The sequence below is a fragment of the Sorex fumeus genome, unplaced genomic scaffold (genome assembly GCF_029834395.1).
Source record: "Sorex fumeus unplaced genomic scaffold, SorFum_2.1 ptg000188l, whole genome shotgun sequence".
Taxonomy (NCBI): domain Eukaryota; kingdom Metazoa; phylum Chordata; class Mammalia; order Eulipotyphla; family Soricidae; genus Sorex; species Sorex fumeus.
Genome location: NW_026606245.1, coordinates 92,066 through 115,000, shown reverse-complemented (window position 1 = coordinate 115,000; position 22,935 = coordinate 92,066). Strand labels below are relative to the sequence as shown.

At 52.3% G+C, this 22,935-nt stretch overlaps 1 protein-coding gene across 1 annotated transcript in view; it reads right to left on the bottom strand.

Annotated features, from left to right (window-relative positions):
- The window catches only part of COLGALT2 (collagen beta(1-O)galactosyltransferase 2), a 49,804-nt gene that overhangs the window by 15,020 nt on the left and 11,849 nt on the right, over nt 1-22,935 (bottom strand). The window contains exons 2-3 of the mRNA XM_056107993.1: nt 6,952-7,062; nt 2,872-2,989 (exon numbers count right to left, since the gene is read on the bottom strand). Of these exons, the coding sequence (XP_055963968.1) occupies nt 2,872-2,989; nt 6,952-7,062 (229 nt within the window). The remainder of the gene's footprint in view (nt 1-2,871; nt 2,990-6,951; nt 7,063-22,935) is intronic.

Below are 22,935 nucleotides of genomic sequence, written 5' to 3'. Positions count from 1 at the left end.
GAGTGCCCAAGAACACACAGGCTGGTTTAAAGAAACTCTGGGATGTCCACACAGTGGAATACTATGCAGCTGTTAGGAAAAAGGAAGTCATGAAATTTGCTTAGATATGGATGGACATGGAGAGTATCATGCTGAGTGAACTGAGTCAGAGGGAGAGGAACAGATATAGAATGACCGCATTCATCTGTGGGATATAGAAAAATAATGATATGAGATTAATACCTGAGGATAGAAAAAAAACAGGGACCAGGCGAACTGGTCAGTGGTAGGACACTGTTACCAGTCTGGAAATGGTCACTCTGGACAGGAACTGAGTGTTGAAAGGAAGTCAAGGGGTAGACATGATAAGCTTTCAGTATCTGTATTGCAAACCATAATGCCCAAAAGGAGAGAGGGAGAGAGGGAGAGAGAGGTATTTGCTATAGAGGTGGGTGGGGGGTGATGGGAGGGACCCTGGGGACCCCGGTGCTGGGGAATGTGCCCTGGTGGAGGGACGGATGCTCGAACACCGTATGGCTGAAACCCAACTGCAAACAATTCTGTATCTGCATCTCACTGTGATTCAATAAACAAATTAAAAAAAATTTAAAGCACCCCAAATGCTTGCTCACAAGACGGGGTGTGGGGCTCAAGGCCCACTCTGGTCATTGCACATGGACACGTGTGCTAAGCCCTGAAGGGTGGCAGCAAGCGGGTCCTCAAGGGCCTGGACCAGGACTGCCCAGGGCGCCACTGGCCGCTGTCTCAGTGACAAGGCAGCTTCGTGTTCGGAGGGCGACACTCATGACCACCGTGAGCTGGTGACCGTGGTCAGCCCTGCCCCTGCCCAGAGGGTCAGCGGAGACATGGCATCAATCATATGGACCCTCAGTTTGGACAGTGTAAAAAAATGGTGAAAATGTATAATTTTTTGGGGGTCCCACCCGGCGATGCTCAGAGATCACTCCTGGCTCGGCACTCAGGGATCACTCCTGGCGGTGCTCGGGGGACCCTATGGGATGCCAGGAATCGAACCTAGATCAGCTGCGTGCAAGGCAAATGCCTTACCTGCTGTGCTATCGCTCCAGCCCCTATGGATGGATCAGATATTGATCAAGGTGCTGAACTGGGCGATGGACCAGATATTACTATTTTATTATTATTATTTTGCTTCTTGAGTCCCACCCAGTGATGCTCAGGGCTGACTCCTGGCTCTGCACTCAGGGATCACTCCTGGCGGTGCTCTGGGGACCCTAGGGGGTGCCGGGGATCGAACCCGGGTCGGCCGTGTGCCAGGCCAACGCCCTCCCAGCTGTGATATTGCTCTGCCCCTGAGTCATGGCTATTTTTACACACACACACACACACACACACACACACACACACACACACACACTAATTAGACTCTGTCATTTTTAATTTTAGGGGCTTTCCAAGCCTTGTTTTGGGGATAATGAGGGTCTGATGTGGTTCTGTGTTTTCTGTGAAGCTGATGCTTTCATAACAGGCGAACTCGTGGCCACAAAGTTGAGTGGTCTGACAGAGAGTCATCGGCATGGCTTTCTCTACCTCGGTATGACGGGAAACCGTGAACGCATATGCGTTGGAAGTGTGTCGGGTAGGTTACTGGGTGCAGTGGTGATGGAGTAGCTCAGGACTGACCTGAACCCAAGGTCCTTTCCCCCAGTCCCTTTGGGCATCAGAATCCAGGCTTTATGGAGACCCACCAGCTTTGCTGGATTGGGGTGTTTCTGGTGATGAAATGGAAAAATAAAAGTAAAATAAAAATAAAATTAAAAAAGCAGAGTATAAAAATAAAATAAAAATAAAATATAAATTAAATTAAACTAAAAAACAGCAGAGCATAAAAATAAAATAAGAATAAAATAAAAATTAAATTAAATTAAAAAACAGCAGAGCATAAAAATAAAATAAAATAAAATAAAAAAACCCCAGCAGAGTCAGCTGCATGCAAGGCAAGTGCCTTGGACCATCTTTGCAGCCTGGAATGGGTTTGAGGGTCCAGAGCTAAACAGCTCCCGGGTGGTGAATGTTGCTCAGTTTTCAGAGGGGCGGGGAAGGGTCGTCTGAGGCCCAGGAAACTTCCTCCTGCTCTTCCAGCTGAGGGATGTGTGTGATGATGAACACGATGGAGCAGTTGCTGGTTCCTCACGCCACGTACTCTCCTGGCAGAGATGGGAGGAGGGGAGGACACCTCCCTGGGCACGGGACAGGCTCACGGAAGCCCGTCTGGTCCAAATAACGGTTCGTGTTTGTGGTTCTTCCAAAGAGCAAACGCAACGGGCAACCTACAGCCTTTCCCCCCACCAGGGCCTCCCTCAGCGAAATGCTCCTTCTCGGTCGTTTCAGAGAGAGAGGTCACGATCACGACCATCCTGTTGCTCGTGGATTGCCTCGAGCAGGCACCAGTAACGTCTCCTTCGTCCTAGCCCTGAGATTTTACAAAGTGCCATGTTCAAGGCTCTTTCGGGGTTAGGAGAATGAGACCCATCATTGTTACTGGTATTTGGCATATTGGGGACGCCACGGGGAGTTTGCCAGACTCCGCTGTGTGGGCAGGTGACATTCGGTAGCCTGCCAGGTTGTCCAAAGCAAGAATGACATAATAAGATGTGGTGTGGCCACAAATGTGGCCGTGCTTCCGGGAGCTGGATTTTATAGTCAGAGAGAGATACCCAAGGGATTATTCCAGAAAACACGGTCTGGCTGGGTCTGAGATGAACCAGACCCCCTCTCCCCCACCTGGATTCAAGCACGGAGGAGCAGATTTGCACCCCAAGTGGTCCAAATTGCTCTCAAGAGTCTGGCTGCGGGAGTCACAGACACACAGAGGGGTTTGGAACCTTCTAGAAACCAAACGTCGGTCCTTACCAGAATGTAGTCTGACCATTTTTCCCTCGCCGTGCGCAGGGCGGCTTGACGCAGCTTCATGACGTGGGTGAAACGGGAGCTGGGCCAGTGCTTGGGCCCGATTTCGTCGGGGTAGGACCTAAAATCATGATAAATAACAGGATGATGGGCTGGAACGATAGCACAGCGGGGAGGGCATTGTCCTTGCCCGTGGCCAACCCGGGTTTGATCCCTGGCATCCCATATTGTCCCCGAGCATCGCTGCGTGTGACCCAAAAAGCAAATAAATAAATAAATAAAAATAACAGGATGATGGTGAAGGTGATGCTCATTCCCTGCCGAGACAGCCCTGTCTGGAAACGGCCGTCTGTCTGTCCGTCCACTGTCTGCCTGTCTAACTCCCATTCCCGTGACCCCAGGAAGTACAGCCTGTGAGCAGATCACCGCCACCTCCCAGAGAAGGAGAGGTGATTTTTTGTGGAACACTCGAGTCTTCACAGGGAACACTCCAGTGCTTGTGTGTGTGTGTGTGTGTGTGTGTGTGTGTGTGTGTGTGTGTGTGTGTCTTGTCACAACCATGCTCCCCCCGGGGCTAGAACCGCTCTCTCCCCATTTCACATAGGAGGAAGCTGAGGTGAAGTTTCTGTCTGTTCTTTGCTGGGTGCTACACAGTGCACAGGGGTTGTCGTGAGGATTGGCCAGAGTCCTGACCTTGGTCCTGAAAAACTTTCACATGCTCTGTTACACGTGGAAATGTGGATTCGTGGCTTTGTGAAAACATGGCAATGAGGCTGCAGAGAAACATGGCAATGTGACTGAATACAAACAGGGCAATGTGTCTGCAGAGAAATGTCACAATGTGGCTGCATACAAATGTGAAACAATGTGGCTGCAGAGAAAGGTGACCACAGAGAAACGGGACAATGTGACTGCAGAGAAATGTCACAATGTGGCTGCAGAGAAACGTGGCTGCATACAAATGTGGCAACATGGCTGCATAGAAACGTGGCAGTGTGGCCACAGAGAAATGTGGCTGTGGAGAAACAGCATTTCCGGGGAAAGCCACGTTGGAAAGTGGGGGGAAAAGGGTCGCATCTCAACACAGGCTCGGCAACAGCCTCCCTGTGGCTGACTGGCCCGGACAGGGCGAGGGTGGGAGCGGCCACTGGTGCCCGAGGGGTCTCTGGCACTCACAATCCCGTACAGCAGGGGCAGGTCCCCTGAAGGACCCCCTGAAGGGTCCCTGCTGTTTGGGCCACGTCACTGGGTGACTCTGGGGCCCACCCAGGCTGCTGTTCATGAAGTTCTCAGCATCTTGTCCACGGTGAGTGCAAAGTCAGCCCGACCCCAGACCCAGACAGTCCTACTCCGTGGTGTCACCCCCACCCCATGACTGCGGCCGTGACATCACCAGCATCCCCGTTTTCCCAAACCCTGTGCCCCCAAATGCCCTCTGCATATTCATCACCCCCATTTTGGCCTATGATGCCAACCGGTAAAATACGGCTACAGAGAAAATGAGCAGGAAGTGGACCATTTCCAGGCCACTTGGATCCAACTCACTAGCAGGAACTTTGAAAATTCGCCTGTCCAAACTCTTTCATGGCATTATTAAATATTGCTTTATTAAATATTGCTTATTAACACAATGCAGGGCTGGATCGATAGCACAGCAGGAAGGGCGATTGCCTTGCATGTGGCCGACCCAGGTTCCATTCCCTCGTCCCTCTCGGAGAGCCCGGCAAGCTACCGAGAATATCCCGCCTGCACGGCAGAGCCTGGCAAGCTCCCCGTGGCGTCTTCGATATGCCAAACACAGTCACAACAAGTCTCACCATGGAGACGTTCTGGTGCCACTTGAGTAAACTGATGAACAACGGGACACAGTGCTACATACTACAACAGCTCGACACACATACATATAAGAAAAAAAGGATTATAGGGGCTGGAAAGATAGCACAGCCGGTAGGGCGTTTGCCTTGCACGCAGCCGACCCGGGTTCGATTCCCAGCATCCCATATGGTCCCCTGAGCACCGCCAGGGGTAATTCCTGAGTGCAGAGCCAGGAGGAACCCCTGTGCATTGCCAGGTGTGACCCAAAAAGAAAAAAAAAGGATTATAGAGCAGAAAATTAGAAGAATAGGGGGCTGGAGCGATAGCACAGTGGGTAAGGCGTTTGCCTTGCATGCAGCCAACTCGGGTTCGATTCCCAGCATCCCATAGGGTCCCCTGAGCACCGCCAGGAATAATTCCTGAGTGTAGTAGGGCCAGGAGGAACCCCTGAGCATCGCTGGGTGTGACACAAAAAAAGCAAAAGCAAAAACAAAATACCAGAAAATTAGAAGAATAAAAATTTGCTCCGGAAGGACACAGGGCATCACTATCCGCCGAGTAGCCGTCGATAAGTTTCCGTAAGTGACTTATCCCGGGCGGAAATCCAGCCAGTTCACTGCCTGCCTCTTCTCTGAGTTCTGACGCTTCGAGCCTGGGTGCACATTCCCGGGCGTTCTCAATACGTTAATTCATTTGGCCAGCCCCTCCGCTACCTGGGCAGCGGGTTGGAGATTTAGCGCCTGCCAAGAACGCAGCACGGGGAGGAAGTAAAAGCCGTTTGCAGGTGCCAAGGCCTGCCGGCGCGCCCCCAGATTTCTTAGGGGAGGAGGGAGACGTGTGAGTCACGCAATTCGCTGGCCGTGTCAATCGAGCATATTGCTGTATCCAAACGTTTGCCATGGGAAATCGGCGAGCCAGGGCTGGGGCAAACGCAGATGTGAGCCGGGTGCGTGGCAGCTGCTGGGAACGGGGGAGGGTTAGAAGGGTTGTCTGGGGAGAAGGAGAGAGAGGACAAGGGCTGGTGATTAGAAGGAAAGAAAGTAGCTTGGCCTACGAAAGAAAAACAGTGCTGGAGCGATAGCACAGCGGGAAGGGCATTGGTCTGGCACGCGGCCGACCTGAGTTCGATCCCCAGCGTCCCATAGGGTCCCCCGCCAATAACCGCCAGGAGTGATTCCTGCGTGCAGAGCCAGGAGTCAGCCCTGAGCATCGCCGGGTGGGACCCAAAAAAGCAAAAAAAGCAAAAAAAAAAAAAAACCCACAAACCCAGGGTGCAGAGCAATGGTACAGCGGGGAGGGCGTTGGCCTTGCACACAGCTGACCCGGGTTCGATCCCCAGCATCCCAAAGGGTCCCCCGAGCACCACCAGGAGTGATTCCTGCGTGCAGAGCCCGGAGTCAGCCCTGAGCATCGCCGGGTGGGACCCAAAAACAAAGCAAAAAGCGAAGTCACGAGGAACCTCCTTCAAGACGAAGACGGGGCCAGTGAAACCCCACAGGGTCCGCGTGCCCGGCCTGTGGCAGACCCTGGTTTAGCCCCCCACACTACCTTCATCCTCCAGCCCTGTTGGGCGCAGTCCTGGAGGGAAACCCCCCAAAAGGACAGGGTGCCTGGGTGACCCCCAGAACTCCAGAGACCATGAAACAGTGCATTCTTCTGCCTCCAACGCACTTGGACAAAAACTACCAGGAGAAATCTTGGGGGTCTCCTGAGCTCTCTTTGGGAGGATTCGTTTTTTTTTTTTTTGCTTTGTGGGTCCCACCTGGCGATGCTCAGGGGTGACTCCTGGCTCTGCACTCAGGGATCACTCCTGGCGGTGCTCAGGGGACCCTATGGGATGCCGGGGATCGAACTCAGGTCAGCCGTGTGCAAAGCCAATGCCCTACCTGCTGTGCTACTACCCAGGTCCCTGGTTCATCACTCTTTATTGATTGATTGATTGATTGATTGATTTTTGGGTCCCACCTGGCTGACTCCTGGCTCTGCGCTCAGGAATCACTCCTGGCAGTGCTCGGGGGACCCTAGGGGATGCCGGGGATCGAACCCGGGTCGGCCGCGTGCCAAGCCAACGCCCTCCCCGCTGTGCTATTGCTCCAGCCCCTCCCTTTGGGAGGAGCCCTCAGCCTCTCCACCCCCAGAAAAGAAGCCTGTGGAAGGATGACCCGGAAGTGGTCAGTGGCAAGGCCGACCCACGTTTCCCCGCGAGTCCCTCCCGTGGAGGTCTTGCACGTCCGGACCCCAAGCGGGAGGCCCCGCACAGCCGCTCACCTGGGCTCGGCCAGTGGCCGCCACTCCACGTAGTGGTAGGCACTCTTCACGCCACGCAGCCACTCACGCAGGATCTCTGTGGTGTTGTCCACGTTGTGGTCCGTGGCCGCCCTGCGAGAAAGCACGGAGTTTAGCACCCACGGGCAGAGTCGGGGCTCGGCCTGGGCGTCCCCCGGCACCGGGAGGCGAAAGCAAGACCTGAAGATGCCAGAGGATGTTTCCCCGTGGTGAGAGTCCCAGTGACCTGGCCACTAGCTGCTGCTTGATTGTTGGTTGGTTGGTTGGGGGGCCCACCCGGTGATGCACACGGGTTCCCCCTGGCTCTGCACTCAGGGATCACTCCTGGCAATGCTCAGGAGTGACCCTAGGGGATGCCGGGGATCAAAACCGGGTCGGCCACATACAAGGGCAACGCCCTCCCTGCTGTGCTATCAATCCATCCCCTCAGTTGGTAACTCTTAAGATAATTTCATCAACGTACAGTGAGAGAAAGATCTAACTGCACAGTTTTATGAAGTATATCAGAACATACTATTTATTCACTTGGGGCGTCCCACCGGGCGGAGCTCAGGGCTGACTCCTGGCTCTGCACTCAGGGATCACTCCTGGCGGGGCTCGGGGGACCCTAGGGGATGCCGGGGATCGAACCCAGATTGGCCACGTGCCAGGCTAACGACCTCCCCGCTGTGCTATCGCTCCAGCCCCTATGGATGGATCAGATATTGATCAAGGTGCTGAACTGGGTGATGGACCCGATATTATTATTATTATTATTATCATTATTATTATTTTGCTTCTTGGGTCCCACCCGGCGATGCTCAGGGCTGACTCCTGGCTCTGCACTCAGGGATCACTCCCGGCGGTGCTCGGGGGACCTGATGGGATGCCGGGGATCGAACCCGGGTTGGCTGTGTGCTGACTGTGTCCCCGCTGTGCTATGGCTCTGGCCCCCGCTGTTTGGTCCTTGCTTCCCCCTTCCGAGTCTTTGTGGGTGGGGAGCGAGAGTCTCTCTCCTGTCCCCACAAACACACGCCACAGGGTCACGCTGCTCCCTAACTGGACCCTAACTCGGGCCCCAAACACAGCTGTGTCGAATCGGAGACGAAACCAGAAGGCCGGCAAGGAGGGGCGCCCTCCTGACTGCGCAGACCAGGTGGGGTTTGGGCCCTGGACACGTCTCACGTCAAAGCATCGCTGTGGGGCTGGAGCGATAGCACAGCGGGGAGGGTGTTGGCCTGGCACGCGGCCGACCCGGGTTCGATCCCCGGCATCCCCTAGGGTCCCCCGAGCACCGCCAGGAGTGATCCCTGAGTGCAGAGCCAGGAGTGAGCCCTGAGTACAGAGCCAGGAGTCGGCCCTGAGCATCGCCAGGTGGGACCCAAAAAGGAAAAAAACAAGTCACCATGCAGAAGGCTCTGGGTTCGACCCCTGCTGCCTCTACTCAGAAGGCTATTACAGGCGGGTCACGGACGTGACCCAGAACATGGAAGAGTGTCCAGGCGAGGCCTCCCGGGGGTGACCGGCTGTTCCGATCAATGCTGGGCGCGTAGCATTTGGTTAACTCCTGCTTCTGCTTTTGGTTAACTGTGTCTGCGTCTGTCCAGCAGATGGTGCGTTATCTTTTCCAGCAGACAGAAAAACATAAAATTTCTCAGTGATCACTTGTACTGCTGGAAGGTAATTTTCTAAAACAGACACACCAGGTGCCAAGGCTCTAGGAAGCCGGAGCATGAGGGGTCAGTGAAGGCCAGGCGGGGGGACACGAGGTCAGGGGGGAGATGGAGGATACTGGTGGGCACAGCCGTGCTCGCTTCTCTGGGGCCCGCATGACGGCCACCAACAGGCCAGCAATCACCCACCCCAGAAGGTTCCCCATCACGGAGCACACAGTTCCAGGCCCAGTACAACGCTGGAACATTCACGAGAACTCTTTGGAGAAGCAGTTCCGTGAGAGATGGTCCCACTTCCCCAGGTCCAAAACACCACCAGTGGGGAGAGCGACCCGTGAGAATTTTGGCGACAACCGGAAGAGTGAGGAGATGCAGGGAAAACCATTGTCTGTTTCTTATAAAAATGGATGTACTGATGCAGTGATATTTCAGTGGGGAGGGCGTTGGCCTTGCATGAGGCTGACCCGGGTTCGATCCCCGGCATCCCCTAGGGTCCCCCGAGCACCGCCAGGAGTGATTCCTAAGTGCAGAGGCGGGAGTCAGCCCTGAACATCGCCTGGTGTGACCCAAAAAGAAAAAAAAGGCACTGAATTCCTACTCAAAATACAAGCAGAGAGAAAGAAATGATATGATAACATTAAATATAGGGGCCAGAAAGATAGCACAGCAGGGAGGGTGCTTGCCTTGTATGGGGCTGACCCAGGTTTGATCCCCGGCATCCCGTAAGGTCCCTCCAGCCCAGCCGAGAGTGATCCCTGAGCACAGAGCCAGGAGTTATCCCTGAGCACTGCTGGGTGAGCCCCCAAAGAGAAATGCAGCAAGTTATAAAAGTATAGAATGGAAAAAGAGGGACTGGAGCGATAGTTTGGGGGTTAAGGGTAGGGATTAAGGTTTTGCATCTGGCTAATACTGCATTGACTCCCAGAATCACACAGTTCCCCCAGAATTGTCAGGTGCAGCCTGAGTAATTCTGGGGTATAACATAGGATGCCTGAGTAATTCCTAGTAATTCGCAATAGTATTGCACTCTCGGACCTTGTGTTGAACCCCCAAAACAGCTGGCTAAGATCATGGGGAGACCCCGCCCCCACCCACCTGAGCTCAGAGCCCACAATCTACAAAAGCTGCCAACGTAAAACAAACAAATAAACCAACAAAACCCCTCAAACCCAAACACACCCACACAAGAGGAGGGCTTCTCAAAGTTCCGGGGGGGGGGGGGGGGAGAAAAACTTGCAAGAGAACAGTCATCCCCTCCGGGAAATTGAAATATGAAAAATAAGCAAGGGGCCAGAATGAGAGAAATTTCTGGGAGAAATTCCTGTAAGCTCCAAAGCACCGGCTGGGCTTTGGTTTCAAGGAGAAATCAATTTGAGAACGCCTTCAAGTGGAAGATTTCCTCGGAAAAGCACTCCAACAGAGAAATGAAACTTAAAAGGAATCATATCCGTGTCAGAAATCAAGATAAACACTAAAGACACACACACACACACACACACACACACAATCCCAGGCATTTCAGGGGCAACTGCTACCAGATCTGAATCAACTGCATCTTTCCGATGCTACATAGCTTAAAACATTCTGCAGTTCCCCCAAATAATTAACAAAGTGACCCTGCCCTGCACTGCACTGCCCTCCCGTTGTTCATCGATTTGCTCGCGCGGGCCCAGTAACGTCTCCATTGTGAGACTTCTTGTTACTGTGTTTGGCGTATTGAATACGTCACGGGGAGCTTGCCAGGTTCTCCAAGATGGGCGGAGGAATCGAACTCAAGTCAGCAATGATGATTTTTTTTTTGCTTTTTTGGGTCACACCCTGCAGTGCTTGGGGCTAGCTGACTCCCTGCTCTGTGCTCAGGGCTCACTCAATGCAGACCACGTGTCTACCACATACATGGAGACCACATGTTCCACCACATACATGCAGCACTGTCGCACTGTCCTCCCGTTGTTCATCGATTTGCTTGAGCGGGCCCAGTAACGTCTCCATTGTGAGACTTATTGTTACTGTGTTTAGCATATTGAATACGTCACGGGGAGCTTGCCAGGCTTTGCGGTGCAGGAGAGACACTCTCCGTAGCTTGCTGGGCTCTCCGAGAGGGGTGAGGGAATCGAACCCGGCTCGACCGGGCTGGCTGCCTGCAAGGCAAACGCCCTACCCGCTGTGCTATCGCTCCAACCCACATACATGCAGAACATGTGCTATGCCAAATACATGCAGACGTGCCTACCACATACATGAAAACCACGTTCTCTAGCACACACATGCAGTCAACACGCTCCACCCCATATGTGCAGACCACGTGTCTTCCACACACATGCAGACCGTGCACGACTCCACAGAACTCCATCCTGCCCCTGGCAAGGCGTCCTGCGATGTTTTTAATAACATTCCAGAACTTCCTCCGTAAAAGCCTTCCCTGTTTTGGTCCCATTTGTTCCCTGGTTGCTGTCATCAAGCAGATCACTCAGTGAGAGGCCATTCGGGGCCAGCAGGAACCCAGTGGGTTGTGCTGGCTCCCGGCACCTCTCCTAACCCTGCCCGCAGATGCTACTGTCGTGTCTATGAAATGCCGGTACCCGGAATTAATGACATTTTAGTTCTCCCGTTTGAATCTTGAACCTTTTTTTTTTTGCTTTTTGGGTCACACCCGGCTTTGCACAGGGGTTCCTCCTGGCTCATGCACTCAGGAATCACTCCTGGCGGTGCTCGGGGGCCCCTATGGGATGCTGGGAATCGAACCCGGGTCGGCCGCGTGCAAGACAAACGCCCTCCCGGCTGTGCTATCGCTCCAGCCCCGAATCCTGAACCTTTGAGGTCTGTCTCCGACTGCCGAGGCTGTTGCATTGCTTGGAATTCCACAGCCTCGTGAAACCAGAGTGACTTGAGACACTCTTGCTTGGTGTCTAGTCCAAAGGGTATTTTAAACATGACACCATCGAGTATCCGGTTCTTTTAGTCCATTTGGGCACTTAGTTTCTCTGTGTTATTTTGGTTTAATTTCTTGAACTGAGACGTTATTCTTGCTTCCCCAGACTGACAAAACAGAACAAAATAAATTTTCCCAAATTTATTCCTTAGAAATGGTCTTTAAAATTATGTTGTTCGTATTAATTGAATCATTCTTGATATTTATTTTTGCATTTCCTTCACTATTTGTAGAATAAGTCTTATCGGATTTTTCGAATCTCTTCAGAGGATTATAGATTCAATTTGTAACTCCCCTTAATTGCATTTCTTTCTCTTTTTGCTTTTTTGGGCCACACCCGGTGATGCTCAGGGCTGACTCCCGGCTCTGCACTCAGGGATCACTCCTGGCGGCGCTCGGGGGACCCTATGGGATGCCGGGGATCGAACCCGGGTCAGCTGCGTGCAAGACAAACATCCTACCTGCTGTGCTATCACTCCAGCCCCTGAGTGATCATTTTCATTTAATTTATCTGTTTTTACTAAGAAGGGTGCCGGATCAATTTGGGACACTCTCGTCTTGCTTCCAAAACCCCACAAAACGCTCAGATTCAGTGCCTGCCCCTCACTCACTCTCCCAAAATTTTCAAGTCATCACAGTATTTTGCAGCCGAGTCCAAAGGCCAAGGGGCTGGTTAGCGCCGGGATCTTGCCCAGGTTATCTGGAAACCTGGCACTGAGCCTTGGTGGCACCGACCAGACACCCACTTAACACGCCCCCAGTCCTCAATTCATTCAGACGTCCTGGTTTCCCCAACTCACAGCTGTACACTGCAAACACCTTCACTGGGAAGAGTTCACTGCAGCCAGCCCGGACTCTGCCCAGTGGCATTTGGAGGGGTGGGGTGTAGAGGCGGGCAGCTCCTCAGGGTTCGGGATGGGTAGTCAGGTGACCCCCCCACCTCTGCCAGGGGCTGCCGGCAAGAGACTATTTTGGACTCCAGGTCTGCAAACAAACTCCTGGTCATCTGCACCCCGTTTCATGACTCAGCCGTCCTTATGAAAAGCCCCAGTGTTGGGGACAAGGGGCCGGAAAGAACACACGGGCCAGGAGAGGAGCAGGCAACTGCCCTGGACAGCGGGAGCGGCTGGGAATGGCCGGGCCCGACCAGCCCGACCAGCCAGCCCACTGCCGGCGAGGCCCGGCAAGGAAGCACGTCTGTGCCAACGGCAAGGAAAACACAACTGGACTCAATCCCCTCGCGGGGCTGCTGAGCACTGGCACGCGCGTGTCGGACCCATCCGAGGCTGGGCCTGGACCTCTGGCCTTCCCGTGTTGCCAGTTTGGGGCATCCGGCTGGAATTCTTGTCCCTGCTTTCATCACGGATCGTGCAGGAAAAAAACAGATGCAAACACTTGGTCTTGGTAAGAAGGAAGAGTTTGTGCCCCAGGACCCTTGCACCTCCTAATTTTTTTTTATTTTTTGGCCACCCCGGCAATGCTCAGGGCTGACTCCTGGCTCTGCACTCAGGAATCACTCCTGGAGGTGCTCGGGGGACCCTCTGGGATGCCGGGGAATCGAACCCAGGTCAATCGCATGCAAGGCAGACGCCCTCCCTGTTGTGCTATCACTCTGGCCCCAGGAGATGTTGTTTTATTTACCAAAACAGGATCCTACACAGTACTGCAATTTTATTTTATTGTTTGGTTTGAGGGCCACAACCCAGGGGTGTTCAGAGTTTCCTCTTGGCTCATGCACTCGGGAATCACTCCTGGCAGTGCTCGGGGGACCCTATCGGATGCCGGGGATCGAACCTGAGTCAGCCACGTGCCAGGCCAACACCCTCCCCACTGTACTGTCGTTCCGGCCCCACCTTCTCTCGACTTAGAGATTTAATTTCAGCTGGGCAGATTACACATAGATAAAGACACAGTCTCCCATCACCGGGCTGATCCGCAGGAGAGACTGCATCAAACGTGGAGAGGGTGTTCTGGGCCTCTAGAATGTTCTGGAAAGAAAGTGAGAGCAGGTAGGTTTTGTTTTTTTTGGTGCCCCACCCTTTCATTCTATCTTGCTGCCCAGTGCTGGAATAAGGTGACCGCAGGCCTGTGGGGCCAGGGGTACTGGGCTCACACTGTCCCAAGTCAGAGGGGAGAGCCACAGGGAGACTGACCCCGCAGCCTGTAACCCTAGAAAATGCCACACGGGCCCATCTGCCGATAAATCCCTTTATTCCCGCCCAGTGTGTCTGAGCCCTTGTTGATTCGGGATTCTGATGACCCACAAAGAAAAGTTCATCCAAGAAAAAAGCCTGAAGGTTTACCTCAACTAAACTCTAGCATTTTTGGGGCGATCCAACAGCCACGCTTTGGGAAGGAGAAAATGTCGCGGATAAATCTTACTGGATTAGGGGCTGGAGCGACCGCCCAACGGGGAGGGCGTTGCCCTTACACGCAGCCGACCCGGGTTCGATCCCCGGCATCCCCTAGGGTCCCCGAGCACCGCCAGGAGTGATCCCTGAGTGCAGAGCCAGGAGCATCACCAAGTGGGACCCAAAAAAGAGAAAAGAAAATAAAACCCAGCATTACAGCAATAATGACAAATTCAGCCCCAGCCTCAGACAGTCCTGGGGCTTTCGTTAGGGGTTCTCCAGGGCCAGTCCACCGAGTAAATCCCACCCAAGGAGTTTTTCAATGGCCTCGGGACTGGTGAATTGACCTCAGTGTCAAAACATGGAACCGTTCCCAGTGCGGTTAGGAATGGCTGCTCACTGCGTCCTGCACCCGTCCTTGAATGAAAGCAGAGCGGGGAGGGAGGGTTGTGGGCGTGCCTGGGTGTGGGGTGGTGAGCGGCTGAGCTGTGACCCTCCCCAACGGCCCCTGGCAGCCAGACAGAATGTTCTCAAACAGCCCCACGACGGGCAGGCAGGCATGCGGGTGTGAGAATATTATTTATAACTACACACGGTGGGGGAGGGGGGTGCTTTTATTTTTATTTTATTTATTTATTTTTTAATTCCCAGGAGTGAGATTTTTTTTTTTCCAGTTAACGAAGGAGAAAGTTCATTAACTCCAAAAGCATTTTTTAATGGCAGGAACAGCTGGTTCATGGGACAATTGAGTCAAAACAAGATTTTTTTTTTTTAACCAGGACTGTTCGGGTTTTTTTGGGGGGTGGGGTGGGGAGGCAGCCTATTCTAAGAAAAGGAATACAATATTCCCACAGCAGCATGGATGCCTGAAAGTGAATATTCATTTGGAATCGGAGAACTCTAAACAAAGAAAGACAACAGATTCCTCCACCTCTTTTTAGAGCAAAATGATGATGACATCATAATAGCACATTTTCCAGGCTGAGGTCCAGCCCTGGTGGGCTGCCTGCAAGGCCTCAAGCCTCGTACTATCTCTCTGAGCACCCCCGACATTATTTTTCTAACCCCACTGAACGCACCCTCAACGTCAGATTTGAGTCATGCCAACAGCGCGGGACAGAGGACTTGGGCTGAAAAGGGGTCCCAGCCCCCTTTAATTCAAGGTCTTCCTCAAACACCGTGATTCCATTGAGTGTTGTGATTCTTTTTATGACTTGGTTTGGAATTCACACCAATTGGTGCTCAGGGCCGACTCCTGGCTCTGCACTCGGGAATCACTCCTGGCGGTGCTCGGGGGACCGTTATGGGATGTCGGGGATCGAACCCGGGTTGGCGGCGTGCAAAGCCAGCACTCAGATGCAGTTGACCATCCAGAAATCCTCCAGAAGGGAACAACAGAGGCTTGATGCAGTGCCCAGATGCTCATTTAAAATGATTTGGGGGCTGAGTGATAGCACAGTGGGGAAGGCGCTTGCCTTGCACACGGTTGACCCGGGTTCGATCCCCGGCATCCCATAGGGTCCCCTGAGCACCACCAGGAGGGATTCCTGAGTGCAGAGTCAGGAGTCAGCCCTGAGCATCACCGGGTGGGACCCCAAAAGCCCCCCCCCCGAAAAGAAAACCAAATTACTCGGCATATCTGCAAATTCCAGCCCTTGTAAGCCATGACGCGACTTTGCTAATTTTAGCCTGGAGATTTCCCGTGGGCAGATGGAAGACCCTTTTCTCACTGCCCCTTCCTTGAGCGCAGGGATGGTCACTGGTTCCCCGGAGGGCGGGGGAAGGTGTGTGCTATTTTTCTAGCCTCGATGACTCAAAGAGGTGCGCACAGTTTCCCTTCCTAGGACGCGGGCGCCAGACAATCCCCTTCCCAGAAATCAAAGTTTCAAAACATCTTCGGCAGCAAAGCAAGCAACCACGGAAAACAAACCTTGACAGTGATTTTATTCATGGGCGACGTGTCGTGGCTCATAAAACTTGGGAACAGTCGGACTTTTCAGAGTCCCACATTCTTCCCCTGACCCTGAACATCCAGGTACGCGAGGAAACACACCGAGAACATCTGCCCGAATTTCCAAGGCGGCCCGAGGGTGCCAGTCCGGACCCCTCCAAAAAAAAAAAGTGGGGGTTGTCGGCGGCGGGGAATATGTGATCTTTCAAAGTCATAAATAAAAATGCTGGAAGGCGTTCAGACAGCAGGGTTAGGATAAATTGGGAAGGAAGACAATTTTTTCTGCCAGTAGCAAGCGGCGAGAACGCCAAGTGTGGAGAAACAGAGAAACACAGAAAAACAGAGAGAGAGAGAGACAGAGAGACAGAAGGTGAGACAGAGACACAGAGACAGACAGACACAGAAAGACAGAGAGACAAAAAGAGACAGACAGAGAGACAGAGAGACAGAGAGACAGAGAGACAGAGAGAGACAGAGAAAGGCAGAGAGACAGAGAGAGACAGAGAAAGGCAGAAAGACAGAGAAAAAAGAGAGACAGAGACAGAGAGAGAAAGACAGAGAGACAGAGAGAGATAAGAGTGAAAAAAGACACAGAGAGACAGAAAGACAGAGACAGAGAGACAGAGAGACACAGAGAGAGACGGAGATAGACAGAAAGACACAGAGAGACACAGAGAGACACGGAAAGACAGAAACAGAGACACAGAGACAGAGACAGAGAGACAGAGAGAGAGAAAGAGAGAGACAGAGAAAGGCAGAGAGACAGAGAGAAAGAGAGAGACAGAGACAGAGAGAGAAAGGCAGAGAGACAGAAAGAGAAAAGAGTGAAAAAGAGAGACAGAGAGAAACGGAAAGAGAGACAGAGAGACAGAGAGAGACAAAGATAGAGAGAGAGCTGTTTAAAAAACAGACCAGGGGCTGGAGCGATATAAGACAGCGGGGAGGGCATTTGCCTGGCACACAGCCAACCCGGGTTCGATCCCCAGCATCCCCTAGGGTCCCCCGAGCACCGCCAGGAGTGATTCCTGAGTGCAGAGCCGGGAGTCAGCCCTGAGCATCGCCGGGTGGGACCCAGAAAGCAAGCAAGCAAACAAACAAACAACAACAACAACACAGACCAAGGAGGAATCCTAAATCTGCTCCTTGCAAATCCCATTTAACAATCACTCGTTAGAGACGCAGCATAGACGCGGCACCTGGCGTCTGAAAGGCCTCTCTGCGTCTCTGTGTCTCTGCGTCTCTGCGCTTCTGTCTCTCTGCGTCTCTGTGTCTCTTTCCTCGGCCAACAAGGCCGGGTGTCACTTGCCCCCATTTTGTCCACGTTGGTTCCGCTCTGACCACCCCCCTCCTCCCAGCGGGGGCAACGCCACTGATGAGGAGAACCCTGACCCGGGGAGAAAACGCTCCCGGTGCCTGAGACAGGAAAATCCTGGCAGTTGCCTTATTATGATTTTTTTTGTTTTTCGTCAAGAAACCAGCGTTGCGCCTTGCCAGGAGACAGCTATGAGCTCACCACTCCCAAGCACTGACTCACGGGGCCTGGCCTGGGACGGACGGAACCACCCATAGGAAGGGCCGGACAGGGAGGCGTAGGGGCGGGCGAGAGGCCCCTCCACTCTCTGGGCACGACAGGAGACAGAACCAAAGCGGTGCATGACCCCCCGGTGGGCTGTTCCTCACTCACCTGCTAGATAAAGCAAAGCCCGGCCTCAAAGGACTGGAACACAGAAGAATCTGGAGGCCTCTCTCTCTCTCTCTCTCTCTCTCTCTCTCTCTCTCTCTCTCTCTCTCTCTCTCTGTCTCTGAAGCCCAGAACACAAGCACAAACCGAAGCACACCATTTTCTCCTGCAATTTTTTTTTTAATTATTTGGCAGAAACCACAGCAGCGGTGCTCAGGGCTGACTCCTGGCAGGGCTCAGGGGGCCCTATGGGATGCAGGGATGGAACCCAGGTGGGCAAGGCCAAGCCCTCCCCGCCGGACTGTCTTTCCAGCCCCACACTCTTCTGGCTGAAGAGTGAATGGGAAGAAGGAGACAAAAGGTGGAACTGGCCTTTGTCCAATTCTGCTCTTTTTTCTTTCTTTCTTTCTTTCTTTCTTTCTTTCTTTCTTTCTTTCTTAAATTTTTATTAGTGAAACACCATGAGGTACAGTTGTAGACTTACAGATTTTTGTGCTTGAGTTTCGATTATACAATGATCCAGTACCCATCCCTCCACCAGCGCCCATCCTCCACCACCATGGATCCCAGTATCCCTCCCACGCCCCATCCCCCCCCATCCCACCCTGCCTCTGTGGCAAGGCATTCCCTTTTGTTCTCTCTCTCCTTTTGGGTGTTGTGTTTTGCAAGAGAGGCATTGAGTGGCGATCATGTTCGGTCTAGAGTCTACTTTCAGCATGCTTCTCCCATCCTGGGAGGATCCTCCCAACACCCTTTATTTGGCGCTCCCTTCTCTATCTGAGAAGACTGATTAAAGAAACTTTGGTACATCTACACAATGGAGTACTATGCAGCTGTTAGGAAGGATGAAGTCATGAAATTTACATACAAGTGGTACTACATGGACAGTATCATGTTAAGCGAAATGAGTCAGAAAGAGAGGAATAGACATAGAAAGATTGCACTCATCTGGGAAACATAAAATAACAAAATAGGAGACTAACACCCAAGAATGGCCGAGATTAGTACCAGGAATTTTGTTCTCTCTCTTTACTTTTTCTTTCCCACTTTACTGCATCTCTGCAAACAGGCTTCAGGGGCTTCATGCTTGCTCTTGCACTTACTCTAGGTCTGTCCGGGGTCTTGGTGTTGGCAGAAACAACAGGAGGGAAGGGCAGCATGACCCTCATGGATAGCACAGCGGGGAGGGCGTTTGCTTTGCACGTCGCCCACCCGGGTTCAAGTCCCAGCACCCCTGACGGTCCCCTGCACAGAGCCGGGAGGGAGCCCTGAGCCTCACTGGTTGCAGCTCTTAAACCAAAAAAATTCAAAATAAATATGTGGGTATAGGGCTTTGGACCCAGGAGACATTCTCCCCAGGGGTACCCACGCCTCTCCTCGCCTCTCCATAACTCACCATAAATGTACAAAGACGGGGCTGGAGCGATAGCACAGTGGGGAGGGCGTCTGCCTTGCACGTGGCCAACCCGGGTTCAATCCCTGGCATCCTCTAGGGTCCCCCGAGCACCGCCAGGAGTGATCCCTGAGTGCAGAGCCAGGAGTCAGCACTGAGCATCGCCAGGTGGGACCCAAAAAAATCAAAAGAAAAACCAAAAAAAAACATACAAAGACATCACTCACATAAGCGCCTTACCATGCAAAAAAACCCATGCAAGAAACAACTCCAGATTGCAAAGGTCACAATGACAAAGGAACGCAATAACCCACCAGGTTGAGAGAGTGAGTTCACCCCAGCCAGCCAGCCTGTGATGATGACGTAACCTCTCTGATAAGGATTCCAGAATGGAAGGTTAAGGGTGCATTAAGGCGCTCACGGAAACAATGGAACACACCACGGAGAGAATACAGGAGGATAAGAGAGCAGAAATGAGGAACACACAGAAATGACCCATCTTGGACTGGAGCGATAGCACAGCAGGGAGGGCGTTGGCCTGGCACGCAGCCGACCTGGGTTCGATCCCCGGCATCCCCTAGGGTCCCCGAGCACCACCAGGAGTGATTCCTGAGTACATGAGCCAGGAGTCAGCCCTGAGCAGCGCCAGGTGGGACCCAAGAAGTAAAGAGAGGGAGAGAGAGAAAGTAGGAAGGAAGGAAGGAAGGAAAAAAGAAAGAGAAGGAAAGAAAGACGGTGGGGCTGGAGTGATAGCCCAGGGGAGGGCCTTGGCCTTGCATGTGGCTGACCCAGGTTCAATCCCCGGCATCCGATAGGGTCCCCTGAACACCGCCAGGAGTGATTCCTAAGTGCAGAGCCAGGAGTCAGCCCTGAGCATCGCCGGGTGGGACCCAAAAAGCCCCCCCCCCCCATAAAAAAAAAAAAAAGAAAAAGAAAAAAGAAATGACAAATCTGAAAATCCTATTCAGTGAAATGAAAATCGCACTGGAAGGCCTCAACAGTTAAGTCACAGCTGTCGGGGACAGAACGAGTGAGGTCTTACGTGAGGTGCAGGGGATCTCCAGACAAGAGCAGAGGATGGAAAAGACCCTCAGAATAAACCAACAGACGACAAGAGAACAGCAGGAGGAGAAATAACGTAAGGGTCACAGGGGTCCCAGAGAAAACCCTGATGAGGACGCAACCGTCCACCATCAATTATCATGAACACCTTTATGAAAAGAAAAAAATATTGAAAAAAGAAGCAACCGTCAAAGCTATCATTGCCGAGAACTTCCCGGGGCTGAAGGGGGCAGGTTCCCAGATCCAGGAGGCCCCAAGGGAACCAGCTAAAAGGAATCCCAATAACAAAGTGAATGTGTGGGGCTGGAGCGAGAGCACAGCGGGGAGGGCGTTTGCCTTGCACGCGGCCGACCCGGGTTCGATTCCCAGCATCCCATAGGGTCCCCCGAGCACCGCCAGGAATAGTTCCTGAATACATGAGCCAGGAGAAACCCCTGTGCATCGCCAGGTGTGACCCAAAAAGAAAAAAAAGTGAATGTATGATGGGATAAGGAGAAGAGTGTGCCCGCCTCCGGGGGCCCCTTCCACTCACTCTCCTTTTCGCTGGGGTGATGCAGAACTTTTTTTTTTTTTTTGCTTTTTAGGTCACACCCAGCAATGCACAGGGCTTACTCCTGGCTCTGCACTCAGGAGTTACTCCTGGCGGTGCTCAGGAGACCATATGGGAAGCTAGAACTTGAACCCAGGTCAGCCGCGTGCAAGGCAAATGCCCTACCCACTGTGCTATCTCTCCAGCCTGATGCGGAACTTTTGATATATTTTTTTCTTTTTGGGTCACACCCGTCGTTGCACAGGAGTTACTCCTGGCTCTGCACTCAGGAATCACTCCTGGTGGTGCTCAGGGGACCATATGGGACGCTGGGAATCGAACCCGGGTTGGCCACATGCAAGGCGAACACTCCCCCTGTTGTGCTATCACTCCAGCCCTTCCCTTGTTTCTTTGTTTGTGTGTGTGTGTGTGTGTGTGTGTGTGTGTGTGTTTTTGGAGATGCAGAACTTTTGAAATGGAAGAAGGAGAAACAGTTCAAGTTGAGATGAACCATACTCGGGGAACTGAAATCTGGCTCACGCAGACACCTGCAGCCTCTGTCTCTCCGGAGATGCAGACAAATGTGATTTTTCTACCAAAAATGACCTCACTTGGGAACGGTGGATTGTCCAGGCCTCTGGCAACCAAGGTGCATTCTTTTCCCGCCGGAGGGGCCAGTTTGGGGATCGAAGGTCAAGAAAAGGGGGCCAGGAGGATTGTCCCATGGTTGGAAGCCTGCCTCATGCACTGGGGGAGAAGGCAGCTGGGATAGAGAAGGGACCATTGAGTCAGTGATGGTTGGAGGGATCACTCGGGATGGGAGATGGGTGCTGAGAGTAGATCAAGGACCCAACGTGACGGCCTCTCGGTGTCTGTATTGCAAACCTTGATGCCCCAAAGTAGAGAGAGAGTCTGGGGGAGATTGTCTGCCATGGAGGCAAGGGGAGGGTGGGATGGGGGGATACTGGGGGCATTGGTGGTGTGGAATGTGCCCTGGTGGAGGGATGGGTGTTTGATTGTTGTATGACTGAAAGTCAAACATGAACGCTTTGTAACTGCATCTCATAGTGATTCAATAAAAAAAAAATAAAAATAAGTGCATCTCACAGTAATTCAATTAAGAAAGAAAGAAAGAAAGAAAGAAAGAAGGAAAGAAAGGAGGAAGGAAGGAAGGAAGGAAGGAAAGAAAGAAAGAAAGAAAGAAAGAAAAGAAAAGAAAGAAAGAAAGGGGGCCGGAGTGATAGCACAGCAGGGAGGGCGTTTGCCTTGCATGAGGCTGATGTGGGTTTGGTTTCTGGGTTCCCACAAGGTCCCCTGACCCCCCACCAAGAGTAATTTCCAAGCTCAGAGCCAGGAGTAAGCCCAGGTGTGGCACCCCCCAAAGACCAAACACACCAAAATATAAGTCAAGAAATGAAAAATCATCTTTAAATAGCCTAAAATACCATAAATTTAAAAAAAATTTTAATGAATCACCATGAGATAGTTACAGACTTACAAACTTTCATGATTGCGTTTCAGTCATACAATGACCGAGTACCCAACCTCCATCCCTCCACCAGTGCCCATTCTCCATCACCAATGTCTCCAGTATCCCACCCACCACCCCACCCCATCTCCCCATCCCTCCCTGCCTCTGTGGCAGGCACCTTCCCTCTTACTCCCTCTCTCTCTTTGGGTGTTATGGTTTGCAATACAGGTACTAAGCGGCCATCACGTTTGGTCCATAGCCTACTCTCAGCATGCATCCCCCATCCTGAGTGAGCCCTCCAAGCATCCTTCACTTAGTGGTCCCTTCTCCATCCCAGCTGCCTTTTCCCCCAGCCTGTGAGGCCAACTTCCAAGCCGTGGAGCAATCCTCCTGGCCCTTATCTCTACTGTCCTTAGGTATTAGTCTCCTATTATGTTACTTTATTTTGGTATATTTGGAATACTATGCAGCTGTTAAAAAAGATGAAGGCATAAAATTTGCATATAAGTGGATGGACACGGAGAGTATCATGCTGAGTGAAATGAGTCAGAGAGAGAGGGACGACACAGAAGGACTGCACTCTGTGGAATATTAAGTATCATAATAGTTTTTGAGTGGGTATACCCAAGTCATTATCAGCTCTGTGCTCAGGGTCACTTGGGGGCTCTTGGGGGTTCTTGCGGTGCTGGGGCGCGAACTCAGACCTTCCGCGTGCAAAGCCAGCGTTCCAGTCTCCCGAAGTCCCTCCCCGACCCGAAACATCACTTTTTATCAGGTGAAACAAAGAGACCGCCCCTTATTTCCAACAAGCCAGCTAAGTTCCAATCATTTCCAATTTCATGAGTTAATAGATCGAGCCCCCATTAAATGTACTGAAAGCTACCTAGAAAAAAATGTGCACTTGAAATACATTTAAAAGCTCAAAAGGAATTAAAATAGAATAT